Source organism: Dipodomys merriami, unplaced genomic scaffold (genome assembly GCF_024711535.1).
Source record: "Dipodomys merriami isolate MVZ:Mamm:240054 unplaced genomic scaffold, mDipMer1.0.p SCAF_55, whole genome shotgun sequence".
NCBI classification, from domain to species: Eukaryota; Metazoa; Chordata; class Mammalia; order Rodentia; family Heteromyidae; genus Dipodomys; species Dipodomys merriami.
In genome coordinates this window covers 4,281,312-4,308,199 of record NW_027206124.1, presented here as the reverse complement: position 1 = coordinate 4,308,199, position 26,888 = coordinate 4,281,312, and the positions used below count along the sequence as shown (strand labels likewise).

The following is a 26,888-nucleotide window of genomic DNA, read 5'->3' as shown; positions in this document are numbered from 1 at the left end:
ACAGACACAGGTCTGCGTGAGTCCATGGGTTCCAGCCTCGTGGAGCCCCAGGGCTGAGCTGCAGGCCTAAGCTTGTGCTGGGAACGGAGTCCTCCAACTCAGACCTCAGCCACCTGCGCACCAGGTGAGGGGACAGCACGCACGTCATCTGGTTCTTACAGAGGGACATGCGTGCGCCCCAGGGCCCGATGGTCAGGCTCTCTCAGGAACTCATGCTGAAACAGAACAGACTGGCACCAGTGCCATTCCTGGCTCCAGCAGCCTAGGATTCCAGTCTGTGAGTGTGAACCTCCAAATCTACTGTTTCATGGGCCTGGGAGCCATGGCTGGGCAGGAAAGGAAAGAGCAAGAGGAAAAAAATCAGATGCTGGCCAAGGTGGACTGGCCATGGCCCCAGCTGTAACTCGAGGCCAGGTGCAGGGGATAAACAGGGCACCTGTAGCAGAAGTCAGGGACAGGAGTAGGTGGAGCGATAGAGCAGGGAGACAGGGGTGCTCTTGGGTAATTAACACTTATATGGGCTTTAGAAGTGACCGCACCCTTCCCAACCCAAATCTGTAACTGTAGGTGCACAGAAGCCGCCTCAATCTAAGCCTCTGCCCTTCTCCTGCCAGGCATGCAGAGAGCTATCAACCCCGCATCCCCGTCCTCTCCTGTGACCAAACCACAAAGCTGCGGGTGGAAGAAAGCGAGCTCACCTATTCTGGTGCTCTTCAAAGTCCTGTGTTGAACTGGCCCCTTGTGGACACTGAGGAACTAGCCAGGGTAACGGGCGCTGGTGGCGCTCACCTTTAAACCTACCTACCCAGGAGCTTGAGATCTGAGGATGGCAGTTCAAAACTAGCCCAGGCAGGAAGGTCTGAAAGGTTCGCTTGTGGGGCTTGAACTTTGAGCCTGGGCGCTGTCCCTCAGCTCTTCAGTTCAAGGCAAGCACAAGCACCTACCACTTGAGCCACAGCACCACTGAGTGATTTATTGGAGATAAGAGCCTCACAAGCATTCCTGCCCGAGCTGGCTTTGAACTGTGATCCTCAGATCTCAGCCTCCTGAGTAGCTAGGATTACAGGCATGAACCACCAGCACCCAGCGTCTGAGACTCTTATCTCCAACTAACCACCAAAAGGCCAGAAGTGTAGTGAAGGCCCTGGCCCTGAGTTCAAGCCCCATTACCAACAGGTACACAAAAAAGGGCCAGGTATGGGCTGGGAAGGTGGCTCAGTGGTAGAGTGCTTGCCTTGCATGCCTAAGGCCCTGGGTTCGATTCCTCAGTACCACATAAGCAAAAAGAAAAAAGCCGGAAGTGGCGCTGTGGCTCAAGTGGTAGAGTGCTAACCTTGAGCTGAAGAGCTGAGGGATAGCACCCAGGCCCAGAGTACAGGCCCCACAACCGGACCCAAAAAAAAAAAAAAAAAAAAAGGGCCAGGCATCAGTGGCTCACGCCTGTAATCCTAGCTACTCAGGCGGCTAAGATCTGAAGATTGGGGTTCAAAGCCAACCGGGCAAGAAAGTCTGTGAGACTCTTCTCTCCAATAAACCACCAGAAAACTGGAAGTGGTGCTGTGGCTCAAAAGGTAGAGCGCTAGCCTTGAAGATCTCAGGGACAGTGCCCAGGCCCAGAGTTCTAGCCCCACAACTGACCAAAAATAAATAAATAAATAAGATGTGACTATGAATGCCCAGCACAGAGAGATAATAGGCGCTCAGAAAGTGATTTATTAGAAGATGGGTATAGCATGCTAGAGAATTCACAGGGCACGTCGTGTGGATGTGTAGGGTGAGGGGGGAAATGAAGGGCGACCAGGGTCAGGAAGTAGCTGCATGTGGAGATCATGGCCTCTGCCTTCGCGGGCCCCTTCCTAGCTCCACCCACCTCCGCACACCCCTCGGCACACAGCGGCCAGATCAGCAGTGGTTTGGCCAGCAGGAAAAGGGAAAGCCAGAGAAAGCATAGCTGTCACAGGTCCCACCCTACCCACTTACTGAATGAACTGCAGCCCCTTCTCGATGTCCGCCTTCCGTTTCTGCCTCTCCATCAGTCTCTGTGAAGAGAACACAGTCCATCAGCCAGCAGCAGAGCCTGAGGGCCGCCCACCATGCAGGCTATGCGAGGGGTTCTTGCCCATCCACTTGTTCCACTCCCCTCGTGGGGAGGGGTTTTAGGGTAATGACACCTCTGAGGCCTACACAGACCACATGAGTCAGACCACAATGCCACTCTCCATGTCTGAGGCCCTTGAACTCTGGTCTGCATGGTGGGTAAGGGCTGTATTGAGGCCACCTGTCTTTTCCTACACCAGTACTTTCTGAGAGCCCTCTAGTTCAAAGGAAACACTTTGTTCTACATCTAACTCAGTAATCCATGCTACCTGGGAAAAAGGACACAAAATGCAATGTGAGCCGGGTGCCAGTGACTCATGCCAATATAATCCTAGCTACTCAGGAGGCTGAGATCTGAGGATCGCTATTCAAAGCCAGCCTGGGCAGGAAAGTGTTTGAGATTCTTAGCTCCAGTTAACCTCCAGAAAACCAGAAGCGGTGTTGGGGCTCTAAGTGGTAGAACGGTAGCCTTGAGTGAAAAAGCTCAGGGACAGTGCCCAGGCCCAGAGTTCAAGCCCCACAACCGAGCCAAAAAAAAAGAAAATGCAACGTGATGGTGAGTGATTGCACAGAGAGGCCCTGGTACTGGGCAAGTGGCTTTTCATTCCCATGACCCCACAGGCCTGTTGGGGTTCAGGAAGCCCCAGTGATGAGGTCACATTTGAACTCAGGACACGCTCCTCACGCCCACCAGCAGCCCCTTCTGAAACTGCTCGCCCCTGGCAGTGGCCATGCACGGAAATGCCAGGATACAGAGCTCAGCCCAGGAAAGGCCTTGGGACCAGGAGCCCATCGCTTCCTCCCTCCCTCCACCGCACACCTGCAGCTGCCCCTTCTGACCAGGCAGTGCCCACAGGGCCCATGCTGGACAGGACTGGGAACACGCATGGAGACTGTGACACAGATGCCACCCCAGGGAGATTTCTATCCACAGTGAGATTTCTATCCCCTTACATGTGTGAGGGGCTGACATATGCCCACTCTATGTCCGCTCATTCTCAAGGGGCCACGGGAGAAGGTTCTGGGTTCAGACAAGACCCAGGTGTGATCCTCAGATTCATACCTTCTGTGCGGCATTGAGCCTCAGTATCCCAGGGGAAATGGGACTCGTGGCATTTCCTGACACTGTGGCTGCCATGAAGGTGAAAGTGACAGGTGCACAGCATGCCCAGTGCAGATCAATAGACCAACCGTCATGGGAAAAAATGTGTCAGCCATCACTGCTGTTCCCTCCTGCAAGGCCCTGCAGGTGGTTCCTGTCCTGGGAGGCTGGCAGTGATGGCTTCTTGGTCTGTGAAGGAGCTCCCTCATCCCCACCCCACGCAGAGCCCATCCTGACCCAGCAGCGGGTCCCCCACGGCATGCCTCTGTGCAGCCACGCTACGTTCCCATCCTGAGAAGGGAATGCCCACTGCACAGCAAAGCTCCCCACCCCCACCGGCCCAGCCCCTCCTGATCCCTTCCCGGGAGGCCAAGATGCTAGAGACAAAGCTACGCCAGACACCATGACATGCAGCCCAGGCCTCACAGGAAAGCTAAGGGAGAACAGAAGACACTACAGCTTCCTAGGTAGAGCTGAAGAGCTCAGGGACTGCACCCAGGCCCAGAGTTCAAGCCCCACAAACTACTATATATATATACACACTATATTACTATATATATACTACTATATATATGTATATATATATATGTATATATATATAGAGAGAGAGAGAGAGAGAGAGAGAGAGAGAGAGTCTGTGTGTCCGGCTGTGTGTGTGTGTCCGTGTGTGTGTGTGTGTGTGTGTGTGTGTCCGTGTGTGTCTGTGTGTGTGTGTGTGTGTGTGTGTGTGTGTGTGTGTGTGTGTGTGTGTGTGTGTGTGTGTGTGTGTGTGTGTGTGTGTCCGGTGGCTCACACCTGTAATCCTAGCTACTCAGGAGGCTGAGATCAGAGGATCATGGTTCAAAGCCAGCCTGGGCAGGAAACTCCGTGAGACTCTTATCTCCAATAAACCACTCAGAAAACCAGAAGTGGCACTGCAGCTCAAGTGGTAGAGCGCTCGCCTTGAGCTGAAGAGCTGAGGGACAGCGCCCAGGCCCAGAGTTCAAGCCCCTCAACCAACCAAAAAACAAACAAACAAAAAATATATATATATATATTTTTTTCCATCTCTCACCCCAGGGTCTATTATATAACCACTGTTGACTCATTCTGCCAAGTGTAAAGACCCTAGGCCAGAGCCAGCAAATAGATCTCATTTCACATTGCAGCTGGGCTGGTAGAAGTGGGCTGGAGTTGTTCTTTATGTTTTTTGGGGTTTTTTTGGTGCCAGTATTAGGAATTGAACACAGGGCCTGGGTTGCTACCCTGAAGCTTTTTTTTTTTTTTTTTGGTCAGTTGTGGGCTTAAACTCTGGGCTTGGGCGTTATCTCTGAGTTCTTCAGCTCAAGGTTAGTGCTCTATCACTTTGAGCTACAGTGCCACTTCTGGTTTTCTGGTGGTTCACTGGAGATAAGAGTCTCATGGAGGGGGCTGGGAAGGTGGCTCAGTGGTAGAGCGCTTGCCTTGCATGCATGAGGCCCTGGGTTCAATTCCTCAGCACCACATAAGCAGAAAAAGCCGGAAGTGGCGCTGTGGCTCAAGTGGTAGAGCACTAGCCTGGCGCTGAAGAGCTGAGGGACAACGCCCAGGCCCAGAGTTCTGGCCCCACGACCGGCAAAAAAAAAAAATTTTAAATCCACACACAAAAAAAGAGTCTCATGGAGTTTTCTGCCCAGACTGATTTTGAACCCCAAACCTAAGTTCTCAGCTTCCTGAGAGGTTTACAGGCGTGGAGCCATTGGTGACCGGCCTGAAGCTTTCTCATTCAAGGCTGCTGCTCTACAGAGTCTCATGGACATCCCTTCTGGACTGGCTTCAAACTACTGGATTCAGATCTCAGCCTCCTAAATAGCTAGGATTACAGGCGTGAGCCACAGGTGCCCAGCTTGAAATGAATGTATTTTGCATGTGATAAGGACGTGAATTTTAGGGGGCCCAGAATGTCATTTACTGAATGCTTGTGGTCCTCCTCAGATTCACGTGCTGACACTTGAAAAGAGATAGGACCCATATGGAGGGAATGGAGGTTCTCAGGATTCCTGTCCTTAAAGCCACCAGCAAGTCTGTTCTTTCCCTCCATCTCTCCTCTTACACATATACCAAGAAATGCCTTGTGAGGATGTTTATGATGGGGTCCATCTGCAAGCAGGAAGACAGGCCTCACCAGACACAGAATCCACCAAAACCTTGACCTAGGGCCTCCAGCCTCCAAAAGTGTGAGAAAATAAATTTCTGTGGCTTAAGTGGACAATCTAGGGCGCTCTGTTACAGCAGCTGTAGCAGATTGAGCCTGTGATTAAAGGTCATTGTCCTTGGCTGAGCTCCATAAGGGTTTGGTCTGGGAGGTCTCAGAGACAGGGCATCTGGTGGAGAAGCAGAGGGCGCAGGGCCAAGCAAAGATCAGATCCATTTCCTTTGAAAGAAAAATGTCAAGCTGGGTGCTGGTGGCTCACGCCTGTAATCCTAGCTACTCAGGAGGCTGAGATCTGAGGATCATGGTTCAAAGCCAGCCCGGGCAGGAAAGTCCATGAGGCTCTTATCTCCAATTAACCACCAAAAAGCTGGAAGTAGAGGTGTGGCTCAAGTGGTAGAACACTGGCTTTGAGCAATAAAGCTCAGGGAGAGCGTCCAGGCCCTGAGTTCAGGCCCCAAGACTAGCACAAAAACAAAACAAAAAAGAAAAAAAAAATCCAAGAAAGAAACTGAGGGTCATATATGCCCAGGATCCCGCTGTGGGAAAGCCATCCCACCTCAACTCCAGGTTCTTTTATTTTTTTTTGGCTCCGTTCGTGGGGCCTGAACTCTGGGCCTGGGCGCTGTCCCTCAGCTCTTCAGCTCAAGGCTAGCACTCTACCACTTGAGCCACAGCGCCACTTCTGGCTTTTTTCTTTTTGCTTATGTGGTGCTGAGGAATCGAACTCAGAACCTCAGGCATGCAAGGCAAGCATCACTGAGCCACCTTCCCAGCCCTCCAGGTTCTTATAATTTAGAAATTTTGTAAATGCCAGTGGCTCACACCTGTAATCCTAGCTACGTAGGAGGCTGAGATCTGAAGATCACAGTTCGAAGCCAGCCCAAGCAGAAAAGTCCCCGTGAGACTTTTATGTCCAATAAACTATACAAAAAAGCCAGAAGTGGTGCTGTGGCTCAAGTGGTAGAGCACTAGGCTTGAGCACAAAAAGGCTCAGGGACAGCACCCAGGCCCTGAGTTCAAACCCTAGGCCTTGCAGGTAAAAAAAAAAAAAAAAAGCCAAGTGACAGTATGAGGCCCTGACTGAGTTCAAGCTCCAGTACTGGGGCATATGTGTGTGTACAAACACACACACACATACACACACACACACACATACAGAGTCTCCTATTTATCTAATAATTTTCTTTGGGGACTGGGATCTGTCAAAAAGCAACAAGACAAAGAACACTTTCCCCTTGCTTTCCTCAGCAAGGTTTGGGTTTTTTGTTTTGTTTTGTTTTTTAGTCGGTCATGGGCCTGAACTCTGGGCCTGGGCGCTGTCCCTCAGCTATTCAGATCAAAGCTAGCACTCTACCACTTGAGCCACTGCGCCACTTCCGGCTTTTTTCTGCTTATGTGGTGCTGAGGAATTGAACCCTGGGCCTCATGCATGCAAGGTAAGTACTCTACCCCTGAGCTACCTTCCCAGCCCCAAGGTTTGTTGGGGTTTTTTGCAGTTTTTTTTCTTTTCTTTTCTTTCTTTCTTTCTTTTTTTTTTTTTTTTTTTTTTTTTTTTTGCGAGTCCTAGAGCTTGAACTCTGAGTCTGGGATTGTCCCTGAGCTTTTTTGTTCAAGGCTAGCACTCTACCACTTGAGCCACAGCACCACTTCTGGCTTTTGCTGTTTCTGTGGTACTGAGGAATAGAACCCAGAGCTTCATGCATGCTAGGAAAGCACTGTACCACTAAGCCACATTCCCAGCCAGAGTGTTATTCTTATCACCTGAAATACAAAATGAAATGCCTAATGTAAACCAACCCCATACAGCAGAGATGGAGTGGGAACCATTACTAGCTTGAATGTGGAGTTTAGAGCCAGCGTCCTGACCCTGCATACATGTCAGCAAGCTATACTTCCCAAAAGAGAAGGCAAAGAAGCTGTGTGCCGGTGGCTCACACCTAATCCTAGTTCCTCAGGAGGCTGAGGATCATGGTTCCAAACCAGCCCAGACAGGAGAGTCCATGAGACTCTCATCTCCAATAAACTACCCCCCAAAAAGTGGGAAGTGGAGCTGTAGCTCAAGTTGGTAGAGTGCTAGCCTTGAGCAAAAAAGCTCAGGGGCAGCATCAGGCCCCGAGTTCAAGCCCCAGTTTAAAAAAAAAAAAAAAAGTTACAAAACAAACAGAATTTTCCGTGACACCGTTACCACTACCAGGAGGACAAAGTCTGCGCTCCCCAGCCAGTACCCACAGCGCGAAGGACATACCTGGCCTCCCCGGCCTGGGAAAGTCATGTTGCAGCACAATGGGCCATGCAGCCACCTGTTGCGTGGGACAGCCTCCACATCCAGTGCTTCTCTGAAGCTCTCCAAGGCGTCCCCTCCGCCCACAGCCTTCCTTCCCAAACCCCAAGCCAGCACCCCATGCTCCCATGGCCATGACACTTGTTTTGGCTCCTTGCAATTATGTGCTCATGTCTTCATCTACCCATAAACCATAAACTCCCAAGGCAGGGAGGACCGCATCTAGATTCATTTCTGAACATTCTAGAAAAACAGTATCAAGAACCCATTCTGAAGCCCGGCAACAGTGGCTCACGCCTGTAATCCTAGCTAGTCAGGAGGCTGAGATCTGAGGATTACCGCTCAAAGCCAGACCAGGCAGGAAAGTCCATGAAACTCATCTCCAACTACCAGAAAACCAGAAACTGTGGCTCTAAGTAGTAGAGTGCTCACCTTGAGCAAAAGAGCTTAGGGACAGTGATCGGGCCCTGAGTTCAAGCCCTATATCATACACACACACAACCTATTTTGAGCCAGGTGCCAGTAGCTCATGACTGAATCCTAGCTACTCAGGAGGTTGAGATCTAAGGATCCAGGTTCAAAGCCAGCCTGGGCAGACAAACCAAAGAAACTATTTCCAATTAACCACTAAAAAAAAAAAAAAAAAGTGGAGATGGTAGATGCTAACCTTGAAGTGGAAAAAGCTAAGGGATAGTGACCAGGGCCTAAAACTCAAGCTCCAGAATCAGAATAAAACAAAAAACACCAACCAAAAACAACAATATTACCATATTACAGATAAGGAAACCAAGGGGGGGCCAGGGAGGGGATGAAGTGACCTGCCAGGGTTACACACCTAGGAGCCAGGACAGGGATTTGTCCCCTGGAGTCCACACACATTCTGTAACCTCCCGATCAACAGCACCCCATCCCCTACCCCCACACCTCCCAACTCTAGGCACTAGTGCCCACTGTCCCTAGCTTAATTCCAGAGCAGCGGTGCCTCTGGAATGCAGGCCCTCTGCTCGTCATGTGTTGCTTCCTGAGGCTCCTCATCTCCCAGCATGCCTGGCGCTGCTCCACACCCGCAGGGCCACGGCTTCCTCAGAGACAGCAGGAAAGGTTTCATTTCATTGTCCTCAGCCAACGAGTCAGCATCCTTACACAGATGTCAGTCGGCCCTGGGACTACTGCTCTGCTCCACAGAAGTGTGGGGGGGGGGGGGGGGAGTAATCACACCTTTTTTTCCCAGATCATCTGTAAAGTGTCCAGCCTCATCTATGGCAGGGATTCGGTGTGTGTGCGCCACTCTTAGTTCTTAAATTCAAGACCTGGGCACTATCTCGTAGCTTTTTCACTCAAGGTTAACCCTCTATCGCTTGAGTCACAACCCCAGTTCCAGCTTTTGCTGGCTAATTGGAGATAAGAATCTCAGACTGGGCTGGGAAGATGGCTCAGAGGTAGAGCGCTTGCCTTGCATGCCTGAGGCTCTGGGTTCGATTCCTCAGCACCATATAAGCAAAAAAAGAAAAAAGCCGGAAGTGGCACTGTGGCTCAAGTGGCAGAGCGCTAGCCTTGAGCTGAAGAGCTGAGGGACAGCGCCCAGGCCCAGAGTTCAGGCCCCACGACCGGACCAAAAAAAAAAAAAAAAAAAAAAGAATCTCAGACTTTCTTGCGCAGGCTAGTTTTGAACCAAGATCCTCACATCTCAGCCTCCAGAGCAGCTAGGATTATACAGTGGAATCGTGGGCTTAGAAGAAAAGCACTACAGTAACTCCCATTAGGTGGGAGTTATGAACGTAGCAATACCCTATGTCATGTTCCCAAGCTGTGTGTGACCACGTCCAGTGCAATCTTTTCCTATCTGTTACTGCAGTTAATAAAATGTTCTTGTTCATGGCATCTGCAAAACCAGACGCAGTAGACACACTGATAAATCTTGTTTAGGGAGATGACAAAGAAGTCCACCTGAGTGGCCATGGTGCTGAGGTAGGCAGAGTAGACAGGCCAGGGAAAGTTAGCAAGACCCTATCTCAAAAACCAGAAACAGGGGCTGGGAAGGTGGCTCAGTGGTAGAGCGCTTGCCTTGCATGCATGAGGCCCTGGGTTCGATTCCTCAGCACCACATAAGCAAAAAGAAAAAAACCGGAAGTGGCGCTGTGGCTCAAGTGGTAGAGTGCTAGCCTTGAGCTGAAGAGCTGAGGGACAGCGCCCAGGCCCAGAGTTCAGGCCCCACGACCGGACCCAAAAAAAAAAAAAAAAAAAAAAACAACCCAGAAACAAGCTGGGCACTGGTAGCTATGCCTGGAATCCTAGCTACTCAGGAGGCTGATATCTGAGGATCATGGTTCAAAGGCAGACCCAGCAGGAAAGTCTGTGAAACTTTTATCTCCAATAAAAACCACCAGAGGGGTCTGGGAAGGTGGCTCAGTGGTAGAGCACTTGCCTTGCATGCGTGTGGCCCTGGGTTCGATTCCTCAGCACCACATAAGCAGGAAAAAAAAGCCGGAAGTGGCGCTGTGGCTCAAGTGGTAGAGTGCTAGCCTTGAGCTGAAGAGCTGAGGGGCAGCGCCCAGGCCCAGAGTTCAGGCCCCACGACTGGACCCAAAAAAAAACAAAAAAAAAAAAACCCACCAGAAAACAGAGCGCTTGCCTTGAGCTGAAGAGCTGAGGGACAGAGTTCAGCCCCATGACTGACCAAAAAAAAAAAAAAAAAGAGCTAGGGGCATCCAGAGCTCAGGCTGTTTAACACTTGCAAGGCTCTGGGTTCAAATCCCAATTTAAAAAAACAAAAATGTTGGGGCTGGGAAGCTGGCTCAGTGGTAGAGTGCTTGCCTCACATGCATGAGGTCCTGGGTTCAATTCCTCAGCACCACATAAGCAGAAAAAAGCCAGAAGTGGTACTGTGGCTCAAGTGGTAGGGTGCTAGCCTTGAGCTGAAGAGCTGAGGGACAGCGCCCAGGCCCAGAGTTCAGGCCCTACGACCGGACCCAAAAAAAAAAAAAAAAGAGTCATTTGAACTGAGTATCAGTGGCTCAGGTCTATAATCCCAGCTACTTAGAAGGCTGATATCTGATCTAAGCCAGCCCCAGCAGCAAAGTCTGGGAGACTCTTATCTTCACTAAACTACCCAAAACATCAACAACAAAAGCCAGAGGTAGTACTGTGGTTCAAGAGCACTAACCTTGAGCAATATAAACTCAAGGACTGGTGCCCAGGCCCGGACTTCAAGCCACAGGATCAGCAAAAAAATAAATAAAAGAGCGAAAGAAGCTGAGGGGCGGTGGCTTAAGCCTGTTAATCCTAGCAACCCAGGAGGCTGAGATCTGAGGATCACGGTTCAAGGCAGTTGCAGTGAGAAAGTCCTTGAGACTCATCTCCAATTAAATACCAGAAAACAGGAAGTGAACCTGCCAGCACAAGGACAATGTCCCTAAGATGGGAACAAGTTGAGCCTGTTCAAGGAAAACACAGGCCAGTGACTAAGGCTTGGAACTAGGGCTTGGCAAGGAAGAACCAGACAGAGGCAAGAGGTAGACTGAGGCGAATCAGAGAGCCACAAGTCATGCGGAAGGATCCAGGAAGCCATAGTGGGTTTCTAGCAGGAGTGACAGGATGTCACTCACTCCAATCTCCAGAAGATCCTCCTCAAAGGATGGATGACAAGAGCAGGTGCCAGAACATTAGCTAGGCGTGGTGGCCCACACAGGGTCCAGGTCTAGATCAGTGTAGACAGTAGAGAAGATTCAAGAACATTCTGGAGGTTATTAAATACTCATGACCACCACAATCATCTCGTCACACTGGGTGAGCATTCCTTCACCGGCCCCTCCCAGCTGGAGTAGGTGGGACTGGAGATGAGGCCAAGAATGGCCACCTGACGGTATCCAGGTCCAGAAGGGTCACCAGCCTTGGCCAGCCCAGTGTCCCCAGAGCTCACAGGCAGTGATCTCTGAATGGTTGGTTACTGGCTGACCCTAGCACGTCAGAAATGTCAGTGGACCAGCAGATACGGCAATTGGCTTCAGAGAAGTCTGCTCCCTTTCTGAGTCTCAGTGGGGTCAGGATGGAATAGCCAGGGACTATTTGACAGCCTCGGTTTCCTTGTGGAACCAAGGATACCTCTTACTTGGAAGCATTGCCATGGAAATTAATGAGACTGTGGGCATGAGCTTGATACAGATGCCAGTGATAATTAGGTCTCCAGACAGATAAGAAAAGTACTGGTTTGGGGGTGCAGCTCAGTTGTAGAGCTCTTGGCTAGCACACGTGAGGCTCTGGGGTTCATCCAAGCACCACAAAAAAGAAAAGGAACAACCGGGTAGCTCATGACTCATGCCTGTGTAATCCCAGCTACTCGGGAGGCTGAGATCTGAGGATCAAGGTTCCCAGCCAGCCAAGGCAGAAAAGTCCATTAAGACTCTTATCCCCAACTAATCACCAAAAAAGAAAAAATAAAAAAATGGAGGTGTGGCTCAAGTGGTAGAGGGCTTGAACTCAGGGCCTGGGTGTTATCCATGAGCTCCTTTTGCTCAAGGCAAGGGCTACTTCCAGTTTTTGAGTGGTTAATGGGAGATAAGAGTCTCACAGGGACTTTGATGTCTGGGCTGAGCTTCAAATCTCAGCTCCCTGAATAGCTAGGATTACAGGCGTGAGCCCCCAGCACCCAGCCTTTACAGGGATAGCCTTGAGTGAAAAACTCAGACAGTGCCTAGGCCCTGAGTTCAAGTTCCAGGATAGGCACCAAAAAAACCTCACAACACCTGGAATTGGAGATGTGGCTCAAATGACAGCTTGGCAGCCTTGAAAAGCCAAGAGAGGATGAAAGGCCCAGAGTTCAAGTCCCAGCACCAGTAGGAAAAGAAAGGAAAGAAAGGGTTTGGAGACATGGCTCAGTTGGTAAAGTGTTGGCCAATGAAGGAAAGCATCAGATCCAGAATTCAAATCCCGATCTCAGATGTAAACAAAAAAAGAACAAGAGAGGAAGGGAAGGAGAAGGGAAAAGTGTGGAGACTAGAAGTAACTTCATGCTATCCCCACCATGTCAGTTAGAACCTCAGACTCCAGAGTCCCGCAGGACGGGCTCCATGCAACTTCTTGCTCACAGAGTGGCGATTTTGTGACTTCTTGAACTCTTGGAACCTCAGTCTCCTCATCTGCAAAACGGGGCTGGTAATCACTGTTGCTGTCTCAAAAAGTTGCAAGGAAAATTCAAAAACCGGAAGTTGGCCCCCGTGCTAAGATGCAGTGGCAGGAAACGTGGTGGGGGCTGGGAAGGTGGCTCAGGGGTAGAGTGCTTGCCTGGCATGCATGAGGTCCTGGGTTCGATTCCTCAGCACCACATAAGCAGAAAAAGCCGGAAGTGGTGCTGTGTCTCAGGTAGTAGAGCACTCGCCTTGAACTGAAGAGGTGAGGGTCAGCGCCCAGGCCCAGAGTTCAAGCCCCACAACTGACCAATAAAACAAAAAACAAAGAACATGTGGCAGCTGCTCTCAGGGTTGCCATGTGGCCCCCCCCTCCGCTACAGGGCGCAGGAATTGTCACCGAACCAAAGTCACTAGGTGGCTGTGGAGAAGATGGCTTCTCAAGGCACAAATGCTGCATTTCCTCCCTGAGGGCTGCAGCCCGCTGGGGAGGAAACCAACACAGCACCTGCAGAAGCCACGGCGGAGCCATGCAAAGAAACAGACTCACCGAGTGAAATAAATAAGGAGGGCTGGTGTTGACAGAGACAGGAAAACGAGCCTCTTTGCTATGGGTCATTAAATGCTGGGATGAAAGGGGCTGGCTTCTGAGCAGGCTTGGGGAGCTGAGCCTCCAGCTGCACCCCCCCATCCCCAGAGGACACCCCACTTCTGCCGCCCAAGGTCTGAACTGCACAACCCACCAGCCTCCCCTCCCACAGTGCAGGTAGACAGCCTGGGCTTGCTCAGCAGCTACTTAGGCACTGCTGCTTAACCTCTCTATGCGACACTCCCTTTATCAATACAGTGAGGGTAACTGGGGCCTATCTGTAGGGTTGTTAGGATTAAATAAACTAACCAAGGATACTGGGTAGTGGCTACGTTAGTAAAAATTTAAACGCACTCTCGTTTCATCATCTGAGTTTCTTGTTTCCTGTTCTGACCCCAGGGAAGGGTTATCTTCAAACATTATCAAATCTCAGGGTGAATTCCAGAATACGAACAATGGCTTGAATCCTAGCCCATAGCTGCCCCTATATTGTAACTGTTCCTTCTTCATACATCCCTACCTTCCCCTTTTCTGGTCTTTTTTGCCAATCGTGGGGCTTGAACTTAGGGCCTGGGCACTGTCCCTGAGCCTCTCCATGCTCAAGGCTAGCACTCTACCATTTGAGCCACAGCGCCACTTCCTACTTTTTCTGTTTATTTATGTGGTGCTGAGGAATCAAACCCAGGGCCTCATGTATGCAAGGAAAGCACTCTACTGCTGAGCCACCTTCCCAGCCCCTCAACTGGCATTTCTTCTAGAAAGACCTTCCACCCCAGGCAAAACCAGCCTTCTTCTTCTGCACTGAGGCATAATTCAACTTGACAACCTAATGGCAGAGCGTGACCTCCTGGCCTGTCCACTCGGGCTGGAGGCAGAGGGTGAATCGGGGCCAGTTCCTCTCCTTGGGAGGCTCAGGTTAATCATCCACATTAACTGAACTTACTCAGATCTCCACAGTCAGGTCTGTCCTCCTACCGCCATTCTGCCTTCTCTGCTGGGCCAGCCCTCCACAGCTCAGAGACACAAAGCAGTTTCCTAGAACTGGGTGGCCTTGGGGAGCCTCCCTTAGCCCTGCTGTGCTTGGCAATTCGGACCATTCTTTCCATGTTCTTGTCTCTGTGTCTGAGATAAAAGTAGCCACAGAGTAAGGAGGGGACGGAACATCGTCAAGGAGTTATGAAAGCCCGATTCAAATCCAGCACAGTGACCTTGAGCTGGCCACAGGCATCCTATGTGTTTCTAAACTTCTGTGAAATGAAAGGGAAAAAAAGAAAGAAAAGAAAAAGCCTACCCCTGACAAACTACAGATCCCATAAACGCACATGCGTGGCTAGCTAGAGCCAGCTCTTCCTTAATTCTATCTTGCCTCAGACTCCACATTCTTCCAAGCTCAGTATTCAAGTTCTAGGCTTTGCCACATTACTCTCAGCTCTCCTTTATCTTGGCTCCCAATACCTCACTGGAGGTGTTTTGGCTTGTTTGTGCTGGTACCGGGACTTGAACTCAAGGCCTTGCACTCTCACTCAGCTTTTTCCACTTAAGTCTGGTGCTCTACTATTTGAGCCACACCTCTACTTCCTGCTTTCTGCTGACTACTTGGAGGATTTGTCTTCCCAGGCTGGTTTTGAACAGTGATCCTCAGATCTCAGCCTCCTGAGTAGCTACGATGACAAGTGTGAGCCACTAGCGCCTGGCTTAACTCTTCTTTACTAGACTGACAATAAGCAACTCAATCCCAGATCTGTCCCACAACAATTTACCAAAGTAACTTGAAAAGTATCTTACTGGAAAAGCCACAAGCTATGTAGCCCAAGACCCTGGGAAAAGGCAAAGATTTAGAGTCAGAAAACAAAGGGGGAATTCTAGCTCTGCTGTGTGAATGTCCAGTGAAAACACCAATTCTCTAAGCCTCAGGTTCCTCATCTGGAAGATAAGGATTGAAAAAATATCTACATGATGTAAATGCTAAGGACAGATGAACCAGCCTATGTGAAAGCACTTTTAGCTATAAACTAAGAGTGAGGTGTGTATGTGTGTGAGAGAGATAGACGGACAGACAAACAGATCTCATTATGGTAACCCAAGCTAGCCTCAAGCTCTTAAATCCTCCTCAGTCCACCTCAACAGTGCTTAGATTACAGACATTCACTACTGAGCAAGCAGGGTGGGGGGCGGGCGGAAGCCAACATTTACTGGAGCTTGAACTCAGGGCCTTTACTCAGGACCTTTTATTTTCCCTTAGTTTTTTTGTTCAAGGCTGCTCTACCACTTGAGACACTCCCCCCTACACTTCCGGATTCTTTTTTTGTTGTTGTATGTGGGGTTATTAATTGGAGATAAGAGTCTTCTCTCAGTCTTTCTAGCTCCAGCTGGATTTAAACCATGATTCTCAGACCTCAGCCTCCGGAGAAGCTAGGATTACAGGTGTGAGCCATGAGTGCTCTGGGAACGAGGTTTCTAATTCCTAGTTCAAGGCATCTCCCATTCTCAAAACTGCTTCAACCAGATTTGGGCCTTTACACCATTTCTAGCTTGCAACCAACTTGTATTTGGGAGGGAGGTGGAAGCAACTTGTATTTGGGAGGGAGGTAGAAGTGCAGAAGACCACCAAGGAGGAAGGAAATGGTTGTACGTGTGTGTGGGGCGAGTCTTGGTAGTAGAAGGAAAAATTCCGCTAGAATTTCGTGTCCAACTCAGTTGCTAAATGTACTATAATTATCGCATTTGTGTGAAAATTCAAGGATCTGCATTCTGCTATTTTCATCACGTTGGATGAACTGCAGGCGGGGAGGAAAATGGCAAGAGCTTGGGGCTTCAAGTCTTGTGCTTAGGAGCCAAATTCCTGGCTAGCAAAGAGAAATCAAATCACCCTGCTGGGGACTCCAGTCCCCCAGACCCCCATTTGTGTTCACCATTATGTTCCATGTTGACACCACAACCATCCTGCTCTAGCCCAGTGTTCTGGGCTTCCACATGACCACCCATGCCAGGGAAACTGCTTTTGTCTCTCTGAACGACCCCCTCATAAACACCTTAAAACACCCTTCTCGGAGAGAGTTTGGATCCTGCAAGGCCCTGGCTGGCCTGGGACAGAGGAGGGGGTCTGGGGGCTCTGCTCAATGTCTGCAGGAGCCCCCAGCACCTCCTGGCCGACCCCTCCCCAGACGCCAGAGCCTCAGCTTTGCAGTCCCCCACACACACACACACATACACCCCGCACCCCTCTGCCAGGCCTCTGAACACCTCGCAGGCCTCTTGAGTCCAGTGACGGATTCCGCGACCGGAAATGCCCTCCAGTCCAGAGGGCCCAGACCGCGCCCCCCTTTCCTGCCGCCCCCTCCCCCAGGGCCGGGCCACAGGCCCTGGATCCCCGGGCTCGCGTGGCCGACGCAGCCGACAGGGGCTGCCCATCGGGCGGCCGCGGTCCCGGCCCTCGCCGCAGCCCCTTCCAACTTCAGGCGCTGCAGAGCCCAGGCGAACACAAAAGGGGTGTGTGGGGGCGCTGCCTGTCCTGGCCCTGCGGCAGAGGGGCTGCCACAGCATCCACGGGACCCCCAGGCTCCGGGCTGGAGGACGGAGCCCCCCACCCCCGAAAGACATTCCAAGACACCCCTGAAAGCCGCAGGGAGGCCACGGCTCCCGGCGCAGGTGCCCGGGCCGCACAACTTTCAAACTTTGGGGCAGAGAACGGGGATGGGGAGAGCGATCTCCCCCAAAACAGAGCTGAGGGGGGTGGGGGCGACTGCTGTGTTTTTCTGAAGCCCCCCCCCGACCCCCCCCAGTCCAGGTGGACGGCGCGCGGATCCGGCCTGGCGCGGGCGGCCCGCGCCTCCTCCCCGGCCGGCCTGGGCCCGGCCCCAACCCCACCCCGAGTCCCCGCACGCCGCCGCCCCGGGACGCGGTGGGGGTCCCCCCCCCCCCCGCCCACTCCCACACCCCGGCCTCCCTGCCCCGCGGGCCTCGGGCTGCACTCACCTCGGCCGGGCTGCGCTCCCCGCGGGCCTGCGCCGAGCCCGATAAATGGTATGCTATGACTAGAGGTATGATTACGTTATTATTATTAGTAATAATAAGAGTAAATGCTATTTAATTACGGGCGGCCGCATCCTGCCCCGGGCGCCGCCGCCCCGGCCGCGCGCTCCATGCGGCTCCGGGCTCCGGAGCGCCTTACTTTCATTCCAGCCCCGCGGCCGGCCGCGCGCGGCAGCACCGCAGCAGCTCCGTCCCCGCAGCCGGGCCTCGGCCGGTCCTAGAGCGCGCGGCTCGGCGCCGGGCCGCGCCCGCCCGCGGTGGGCGGCGCACCTGGGGGCGGGGCGGGGGGGCGGGGAGAGGGGTGCAGCCCCCCCCCCCCCCCGTCCGTTCCCAGGCCCAGCGCCAGCTCCGAAGGCACCTTTATGCTCCGTGAAAGTGTGCAGGGCTGTTCTTGGGGGCAGAGTTGCAGTGCCAGGCGGATGTTTTCGCCGAACCCCGCGCCCCCCCTCTTTCCCCATCTGAGCAAAGCCCTCCCCCAACCAAAAACTCTGAAGGCGCCCAGGTGCTGTCTTGGATGATTTCCTCTCCAGCGGGATCGCACTCTGCCCTTTGCACGGATGAGGGCCTGAGGCTTGGAGAGGAATCAGGAGCTCTCCTTTGGCTGGGGATTTCTAGGCATGGGAGGTGAAGGGGAAAAAAAATACTCAATGACTCTCCTTCAAGCCAGGCGCTGGGGCTGCTGCCTGTCATCCACGTTAGGATCTGGGGGTGTCCATTCGAAGCCACCCCAGGCAGGAAAGTCTATAAGACTTTTTGTTTTGTTTTGTTTTTTGTCATGGGGCTTGAACTCTGGGCCTGGGCACTGTCCCTCAGCTCTTCAGCTCCAGGCGGGTGCTCTACCACTTGAGCCACAGTGCCACTTCCAGATTTTTCTGCTTATGTGGTGCTGAGGAATCTAACCCAGGGGCCTCGTGCATGCCAGGCAAGCGCTCTACCACTGAGCCACCTTCCCAGCCCCACCCTAGGAGACTCTTATCTCCAATGAACCAGGTAAAAGCTAGAAGCAGAGCTGTGGTTCAAGTGGTAGAATACCAGCTATGAGGGGAAAAAAACCAAGTGAGAGCATAAATCTTTGTAACAATTTAAGCAGTGAAAATCCAAAGAAGAAGTGGAGCTATGGGCTGGGAAGGTGGCTCGGTAGTAGAGTGTTGCCTTGCATGCATGAGGCCCTGGGTTTGATTCCTCAGCACCACATAAGCAGGAAAGGCCACAAGTGGCGCTGTGGCTCAAGTGGTAGAGCGCTAGCCTGGAGCTGAAGAGCTGAGAGACAGCGCCAGGCCCAGAGTTCAGGCCCCACAACCAACCAAAAAGAAAAGAAGTGGAGCTATGGCCCAAGTGGTAAAGCACCAGCCTTGAGCCCAAAATCTCAGGGACAGCAAGGAGAAGGGGAGGAGAAGGAGAGAAGGGGCAGGCATTATTCATGGGGGAGGGGACACATGGTGATTGTAGGAACCACTGCAGTGACTCCATCCAGAATTCCACTTGCTCAACTGGGAATTTATAGCCAAAGGACAAAAAGGTCAGTGGGTAGAAAATTACTAAAAGCCAACAAAAAGGGTAAGTAGTGATTTGGGCTGAACTGATCTAATAAGATTCTTGCTGAAAACAGCCAGGGGCAATGGAACTTTACCTAGAAGCACAGTGAAGGATGAAGAATCTGACTCAATATTGATGGCCATATATATATATTTCTTGTTATTTTTATCTTTGTGTCTGTACTAGGACTTGAACTCAGGACCTTTAGCTTTCTTGCTCAAGTCTGGTACTCTACAACTTAAGCCACAACTCCACTTCTGGCTTTTTGGTAGTAATTGGAGATAACCGTCTCACGACTTTCTTGTCCCACCTGGCTTTGAACTTGGATCCTCAGATCTTAACTTCCTGAGACCTAATCCTCCCATCTAGGATCACAGGCATGAACCACCAGCACTGGGCTTTAGACATTGATGTTGATCAAATATAGAAGATGGGAGATTTTAGCTACACCAACTTACAGGATTCTTGCTAAAATAAGACCTTGCAGAGATACACAAAGTTCAAGAGTGGAGCCCTCGATAAAAAAAATTCAAGGGAGGGGGCTGGGAAGGTGGTTCAGTGGTAGAGTGCTTGCCTTGCATGCCTGAGGCCCTGGGTTTGATTCCTCAGCAGATAAAGCCAGAAGTGGTACTGTGGCCTCAAGTGGTAGTCTGCTAGACTTGAGCTGAAGAGCCTAGGGACAGTGCCCAGGCCCAGACAGAGAGTTCCAGAATTCCAGCCTCATGACCACCAAAAAAAAAAAAAAAAAAAAAGGAAGGACGAAAGAAAGAAAGAAAGAAAGAAAGAAAGAAAGAAAGAAAGGAAGGAAGAAAGGAAGAGAAAGAAAGAAAGTAAGTTAGTTCAGGGGTTCAGGGGCTGGGAAGGTGGCTCAGTGGTAGAGCGCTTGCCTTGCATGCATAAGGCCCTGGGTTCGATTCCACAGCACCACATAAGCAGAAAAAAAAAGCCAGAAGTGGTGCTGTGGCTCAAATGGTAGAGCAGAGCATTAGCCTTGAGGTGAAGAGCTGAGGGACAGGGCCCAGGCCCAGAGTTCAGGCCCCATGACCAGACCCCTCCCCCCAAAAAAAAGAAAGTTCAAGGGAGCCAGGCACCGGTGGCTCACACCTGTAATCCCAGCTACTCAGGTGGCTGAGATCTGATGATCGAGGTTCAAAACTAGCCTCAGCAGGAAAGTCCTTGAGACTCTCTTATCTCCAATTAACTACTCAAAAACCAGAGTGGGGGGTTGGGAAGGTGGATCAGTGGTAGAGTGCTTGCCTTGCATTCATGAGACCCTGGGTTCAATTTCTCAGCACCACATAAACAGAAAATGCTGGAAGTGGTGCTGTGGCTCAAGTGGTAGAGCACTAGCTTTGAGCTGGAGAGCTAAGGGACAGTGCTCAGGCCCAGAGTTCAGGCCCATGACTGACAAAAAAAAAAGAGTTCAAGGAAAGGCTGGGAAGGTGGCTCAGTGGTAGAATGCTTGCCTTGCATGCATGAAGCCATAGGTTCCATTCCTTAGTACCATACAAACAGAAATAGCCAGAAGTAGCACTGTGGCTCAAGAGATAGAGTGCTAGCCTCAAGCAAAAGAAGCTCAGGGACAGTGCCTGGGCTCTGAGTTCAAGCCCCAGGACTGGCAGAAAAAAAGAGTTCAAGGGACACTAAGTAGAATTCCATCAGAAAAAGCCTCTTTGTCAGGCATCTTTCCAGAAATGATTGGAGTCTGCTTCTCGAGGACCTAGGATATGAGGAGAGATTAACCATATAGTTAATCTCAAAGGTTAGCATCTGTGTTACTGTGACAGTTGTAAGTTTCTAAGATGCTATGTCAGAGCCCATATGATTGTGCTGCATTTGAATCCAGAGCTTCTGATTCCAAATAATGTTCCCTCATATAACCACTTCCTGCCTAGTTGATTCATGGAGGACCCAAGTTCTAGTGAATGCGGTCTAAATTTTTCCTCTTTCTCTTTCTTTATTCTATGCACGTGTGTGTCCATGTATATTTAATTTAATTTATTGCAGATCTTCTGTGAGTCTGGCAGACTATATAATTATAAATGTTATCTCTTCCAGAAACATTTGTGCCAGACAAAATCTAGGAATACAACTGTGAAATACATTAAAAAAATTTTTTTGTCAGTTGTGGGACTTGAACTCTGGGCCTGGGTGCTGTCCCTCAGCTCTTCAGCTCAAGGTAAGTGCTCTACCACTTGAGCCACAGCTCAACTCCCGGTTTTCTAGTGGTTAATTAGAGATGAGTCTCATGAACTTTCCTGCCCGAGCAGGCTTTGAACTCTGATCCTCAGATCTCAGCCTCCTGAGTAGCTAGGATTACAGGAGTGAGCCACCAGCACCCAGCCTATTTTAAACATTTAAATACACAGTGGTACATGACAGGAGGGACATAACCTGGGGTTATGTTTACTTATCTGATTTTCACACAAATCCTGGAGCACTAGGTTTAGTACACCCATTTCACAGACAGGCAAATAAAGTTCAGAAATTAAGTGACTGGCTAATGGGTCAGTTTTGACTCCAGCATCTGGGTGTCTTCCATGGCTTTTGACACATTTACCTCTACTTTCAGGGAAACAAAAGTCACCTGAATCTTCAGTTCTTGAACTCACTTTTGTGGCTGTCTCCTACTCTGAGATTAAGCAAACATAAAGTCAGACTCTGAGGGCTCACACCTGGAATCCTAGCAAACCAGGTGCTGAAATCTGAAGACTGTGGTTCAAAGCCAGCCCAGGCAGGAAAGTCCATAACATACTTATCTTCAATTAACTAGCAAAATGCCAGAAGTAGCTGGGAACTGGTGGTTCACACTTGTAGTCCTAGCTACTCAGAAAGTTAAGACCTGACGACTGCAGTTCAAAGCTAGCCCAGGCAGGAAAGTTTGTGAGGCTCTTATGTCCAATTAACTACTACAGAAGCTGAAGTGGTGCTGTGTCTCAAAGTGATTGAGGGCTGGGAAGTTGGCTCAGTGGTAGAGTGCATGCCTTGCAAGCATGAGGCCCTGGGTTCGATTCCTCAGCACCACATAAACAGAAAAAGCTGGAAGTGGCGCTGTGGCTCCAGTGGTAGAGCGCTAGCCTTGAGCTGAAGAGCTGAGGGACAGCGCCCAGACCAGAGTTCAGGCCCCATGACCAGCAAGAAAAAAAAAATTTTTTTTCAAAGTGATTGAGAGCTACCTTTGAACAGAAAAGCTCAGGAACAGCACCCAGGCCCTGAGTTCAAGCCATCACACCACACACACACACACACACACACACACACACACACACACACACACACACACACACACACACACACACACACACACACACACACACACACACACACACACACACACACACACCTAAATAAATGTCAATTCCCACACTCCAGTACAATTTACAGGGAAATACTTTTGACAATTTATCACATGAGGCACCATTAGAACAATAATAATCTCATTTTGGGAATGAGGATACTGTTGCAAGTCAAATTACTACATCTTGCCTCAAATTAATTAGCTGATAGTGGTGGTCTGCAAGATTCTGCCTTCTCAGGCTGCTGGTGAAATAGGAGAAAAGTAGGTCTATCATTGAAGATGGTGACACTGGATGCCAGCCACTAATATCTTCAGTGTGACAACAGCTTGCTAAACTGTTTGGGTTGCTAGAAATGGTGAAAACAATGTTCTTTATTACAAGATCCCAGCAGGGACAAGGGGAAGGCTTTGGAGCAAAAAGGACTATCAAAGCTGAGACAGAGCTGGGCACTGGTGGCTCCCACCTGCCGGAGGTGTGATCAGGAGGATGAGATCTGAGAATCATGGCTCAAAGCCAGCTCAGGCAGGAAAGTTCATGAGATGTTTATCTCCAATTAACCACAAAGAAGCTTGAAGTAGAGGTGGCTCAAGTGGTACAGCACCAATCTTGAGCAAAAAAAAAAAAAAGCTGAAAAAATGGATAGCCCAAGTCCTGAGTTCAAGTCCTAGTACTGACAAGCAGTACTAGAAAACATTCCATAGGATTCAGATTCTAAGTGGCAGTAATGTTAAAAAGAGGAAGGATCCATGAGCCTTGAATGTGATACAGACTTAATCACAAGTAACTATAATACAGTAGATGAAATACAGACAATAAAAATGCTCTTGACCTGGGAAGGTGGCTCAGTGGTAGAGTGCTTGCCTTGCATGCATGAGGTCCTGGGTTCGATCCCTCAGCACCACATAAGCAGAAAAAGCCAGATGTGATACCATGGCTCAAGAGATAGGCGCTAGCCTTGATCTGAAGAGCTGAGGGACAGAGCCCAGGCCCAGAGTTCAGGCACCACGACTGACAAAAAAAAAAAGGGCTGGGAAGGTGGATTCCTGGTAGAGTGCTCGCCTAGCATGCATGAAGCCCTGGGTTCCATTCCTCAGTACCACAGAAATAGAAAAAGCTGGAAGTGGTGCTATGGCTCAAGTGGTAGAGTGCTATCCTTGAGCAAAGAAGCTCAGGGACAGTGCCCATGCCCTGAGTTCAAGCCCCTAGGCTGGCAAAAAGAAAGAAAGAAAGAAAGAAAGAAAGAAAGAAAGAAAGAAAGAAAGAAAGAAAGAAAGAAAGAAAGAAAGAAAGAAAGAAAGAAAGGAAGGAAGGAAGGAAGGAAGGAAGGAAGAAAGGAAAGGAAAAAGAAAAAGAAAAAGAAAAAGAAAAAGAAAAAGAAAAAAAGAAGAGGGCTGGGAAGGTGGCTCAGTGGTAGAGTGCTTGTCTTGTATGCATGGGCTGAGGCTCAAGTGGTAGAGTGCTAGCCTTGAGCTGAAGAGCTGAGGGACAGCACTCAGGCCCAGAGTTCAAGCTCCACAACCGACCAAAAAAAAGAAAGAAAAGAAAAAGAAGAAAAAGAAAAGAAAACATCAGCCAGGTTCTGGTGGCCCATGTATATAATGCTAGCTACTCAGGAGGCTGAGAGCTGAGGATCATAATTCAAAGTCAGCCCAGGCAGGAAAGTCCTGAGACTCTTTTTTTTTTTTTTTTGGTTGGTTGTGGGGCTTGAACTCTGGGCCTGGGCACTGTCCCTCAGCTCTTCAGCTCAAGGCTAGCGCTCTATTGCCTGTGCTTGAGCCACAGCACCACTTCAGGTTTTCTAGTGGTTTACTGGAGATAAGAGTCTCACAGACTTTCCTTGCCTTGCCTGGGCTGGCTTTGAACCATGATCTTCAGATCTCAGCTTCCTGAGTAGCTAGGATTACAGGCGTGAGCCACCGGCGCCCGGCAAGTCCTGAGACTCTTATGTCCTTCTAGATGGTTTCAGTTATTTACCAAGGTTAAAAATAAAAGTTTTCTAATCAGGAGGCCCGGTGTAAAGAGAGGTATGGTTTGAGTAGCCTTCACAGGTGACAGAGCCACCCGGTCTCAGGAGGGGGAAGGGGGTGGTCCTGGCAGAGGCTCCCTAGCCAGCCAGGCTGGTGAGCTGACACATCTCTCTTCTGGGGCCCCAGGGCAGGGCCTGGTTGAACCTTGGGAATTTCTTGCCACATTCCTCATATGTCTGGCCTTTTGGTTTTGATTCCACTAAATGGCAAGTCTGCAGCCTCAGTAGTTTTTTCAGGAAACCAGCATAAATATTGTTATTTATTCCATTTACAATTGGCAATTAAGTTTGCTTTCAGGCACCAGAATGGAATTTAAAACACTCCATTAAGTAAACCAGACTAATCAAAGGCAGCCTGCTTTTCTTGCTCAGAAACATTCTCTCTCTCTCTCTTTTTTTTTTTTTTGTCAGTCCTGGGCCCTGAACTCTGGGCCTGGGTGCTGTCCCTCAGCTCTTCAGATAAAGGCTAGTGCTCTACCACTTGGGCCATAGCGCCACTTCTGGCTTTTTCAGTTTATGTGGTGCTGAGGAATCAAACCCAGGGCTTCATGCATGCAAGGCAAGCACTCTACCACTGAGCCACCTTCCCAGCCTCTCAGAAACATTCTTTAAACACACTCACACACACACACACACACACACACACACACAGAGCTAGGAATGTGGCCATGGTAGAGTGCTTGCCTAGCATGCATGAAACCCTGAGTTCGATTCCTCAGTACCACATACACAGAAAATGTGGGAAGTGGCACTGTGGCTCAAGTTGTAGATTGGTAGCCTTGAGTGAAAAAAGCTCAGGGACAATGCTCAGGCCCTGAGTTCAAGCCCCATGACCTACAAAACAAAATCAAAAATATATTAGTTATAATATTCAATGTACATATGTGAAAAAGGAACCAGGCAATTTAGAGCATAGGTAGAAGTTTAGTATGAATTAGGGGTAGAATGATGGAAGGAATAACATTGATCCAGATGTGTTTTACTGATTAACATGCTAACTTTGGGCTATTTACCAACTGCTCTGCCACCTTCAACAAGTAGGTGTCATGCAGGGAAGACTAACTCTGTAGAATGATGACTGAAGGCAACGTGGATGACATGGGCCTTGTAAGCAGAAAAGTAGAGAAGAGAGGGAAGGAGATACCTCTCAGAAGTTGAATGAACAGAGTGTGCCTGTTTTCTCATCTCTGGGGTGGGAAAGGGATTAATGATGCCCACTTCTTGTGTGGTGGTAAAGGTTCAATTAGCTGTGTTTTTAAGGATCTGTCACATGACCAGTCAACTCTGAATTTCAGGCAAAGAAATAGCAAGAGTGGACTTAGTTGCAAGAGGTAAAAGTAGCCTGAATATGTAGATAAGAGATCATCTCTTGGTATCAGTTTAGGGCCCTATTTCCTTATTTGTCCACTTATCTTGTCCTAGATCAGTCAAAGTGTTCACAATTAACACATGCTACTTATATAGTGCTGAAAGTTTTTTTTTTTTTTTTTTTTGTACTAGTCAGGGGTGTTTGGAGCTCATGTTTGTAATCCTAGCTACTCCAGAAGCTAAGATCTGAGGGCCACAGTTTGAAGCCAACCAGGGCAACTAAGTAGGAGAAACTCTTGCTTTTTGTTTTGTTTTGGGTTGTAAGGCCTGAACTCTGGGCCTGGGCGCTGTCCCTCAGCTCTTCAGCTCAAGGCTAGTGCTCTACCACATGAGCCAAGGCTCCAGTTCCGGCTTTTTCTGCTTACGTGGTGCTGAGGAATCCAACCCAGGGCCTCATGCATGCAAGGCAAGCACTCCATTACTGAGCCACCTCCCAGCCTAGGAGAAACTCTTATCTCCAATTAACTACCAAAAGAGCCAGAAGTGGAGTTGTGGCTCAAGTGATAGAATGCTAACTTTGAGCAAAAAAGGCTCAGGGAGAGAACCCCAGACCCTGAGTTCAAGCCCTAGGGCTGGCATAAAAACTAAATAAAGTATAAAATAAAAGCAATCATTTGAGGGCTGGGAAGGTGGCTCAGTGGTAGAGCGCTTGCTTTGCATGCCTGAGGCCCTGGGTTCGATTCCTCAGCACCAAATGAGCAAAAAGAAAATAGCTGGAAGTGGTACTGTGGCTCAAGTGGTAAAACGCTAGCTTGAGCTGAAGAGCTGAGGGACAGCGCCCAGGCCCAGAGTTCAGGCACCACGACCGGACCCAAACAAACAAACAAAAAACCCCCAATCATTTGATAGTAAAGTGGCAGACATCATGTTTCTTTGTTTCTAATTATTCCAGCTTTTTTTGGGGGGGGGAATCCAGTTGTGGGGCCTGAACTCTGGGCCTGGGCGCTGTCCCTCTGCTCTTCAGCTCAAGGCTAGTCCTCTACCACCTGAGCCACAGCACCACTTCTGGCTTTTTTCTTTTTGCTTATGTGGTACTGAGGAATCGAACCCAGGGCCTCAGGCATGCAAGGCAAATGCTCTACCACTGAGCCACCCTCCCAGCCCTTCAGCTTTTTTAAAAAAAAGTATAAGGACAGTCTCCTCATCTGAGAATACAGAGGAAAAAGCAAATTACTTTCTTTCTTTTACCCAACAGTCAACATAGATTATTTCATTGATCCCAGATGTGTGGGGATTTTCTCCCACATAAGCAACCAGTTATG

At 49.8% G+C, this 26,888-nt stretch overlaps 1 protein-coding gene across 2 annotated transcripts in view; it reads right to left on the bottom strand.

Moving 5' to 3' along the window:
- Positions 1 to 17,618, bottom strand: part of Zc3h7b (zinc finger CCCH-type containing 7B) — a 43,868-nt gene extending 26,250 nt beyond the window's left edge. Inside the window, exons 1-2 of one of the 2 annotated variants that reach the window (XM_069999626.1) lie at positions 17,341 to 17,618; positions 1,981 to 2,039 (exon numbers count right to left, since the gene is read on the bottom strand). In XM_069999626.1, the coding sequence (XP_069855727.1) occupies positions 1,981 to 2,033 (53 nt within the window). In that variant the 5' untranslated portion in view covers positions 2,034 to 2,039; positions 17,341 to 17,618. Of the gene's footprint in view, positions 1 to 1,980; positions 2,040 to 14,308; positions 14,419 to 17,340 lie in introns of those variants that run through there. The other variant, XM_069999627.1, reaches the window with a different exon arrangement.
- Between the last annotated feature and the right edge of the window lie 9,270 nt (positions 17,619 to 26,888).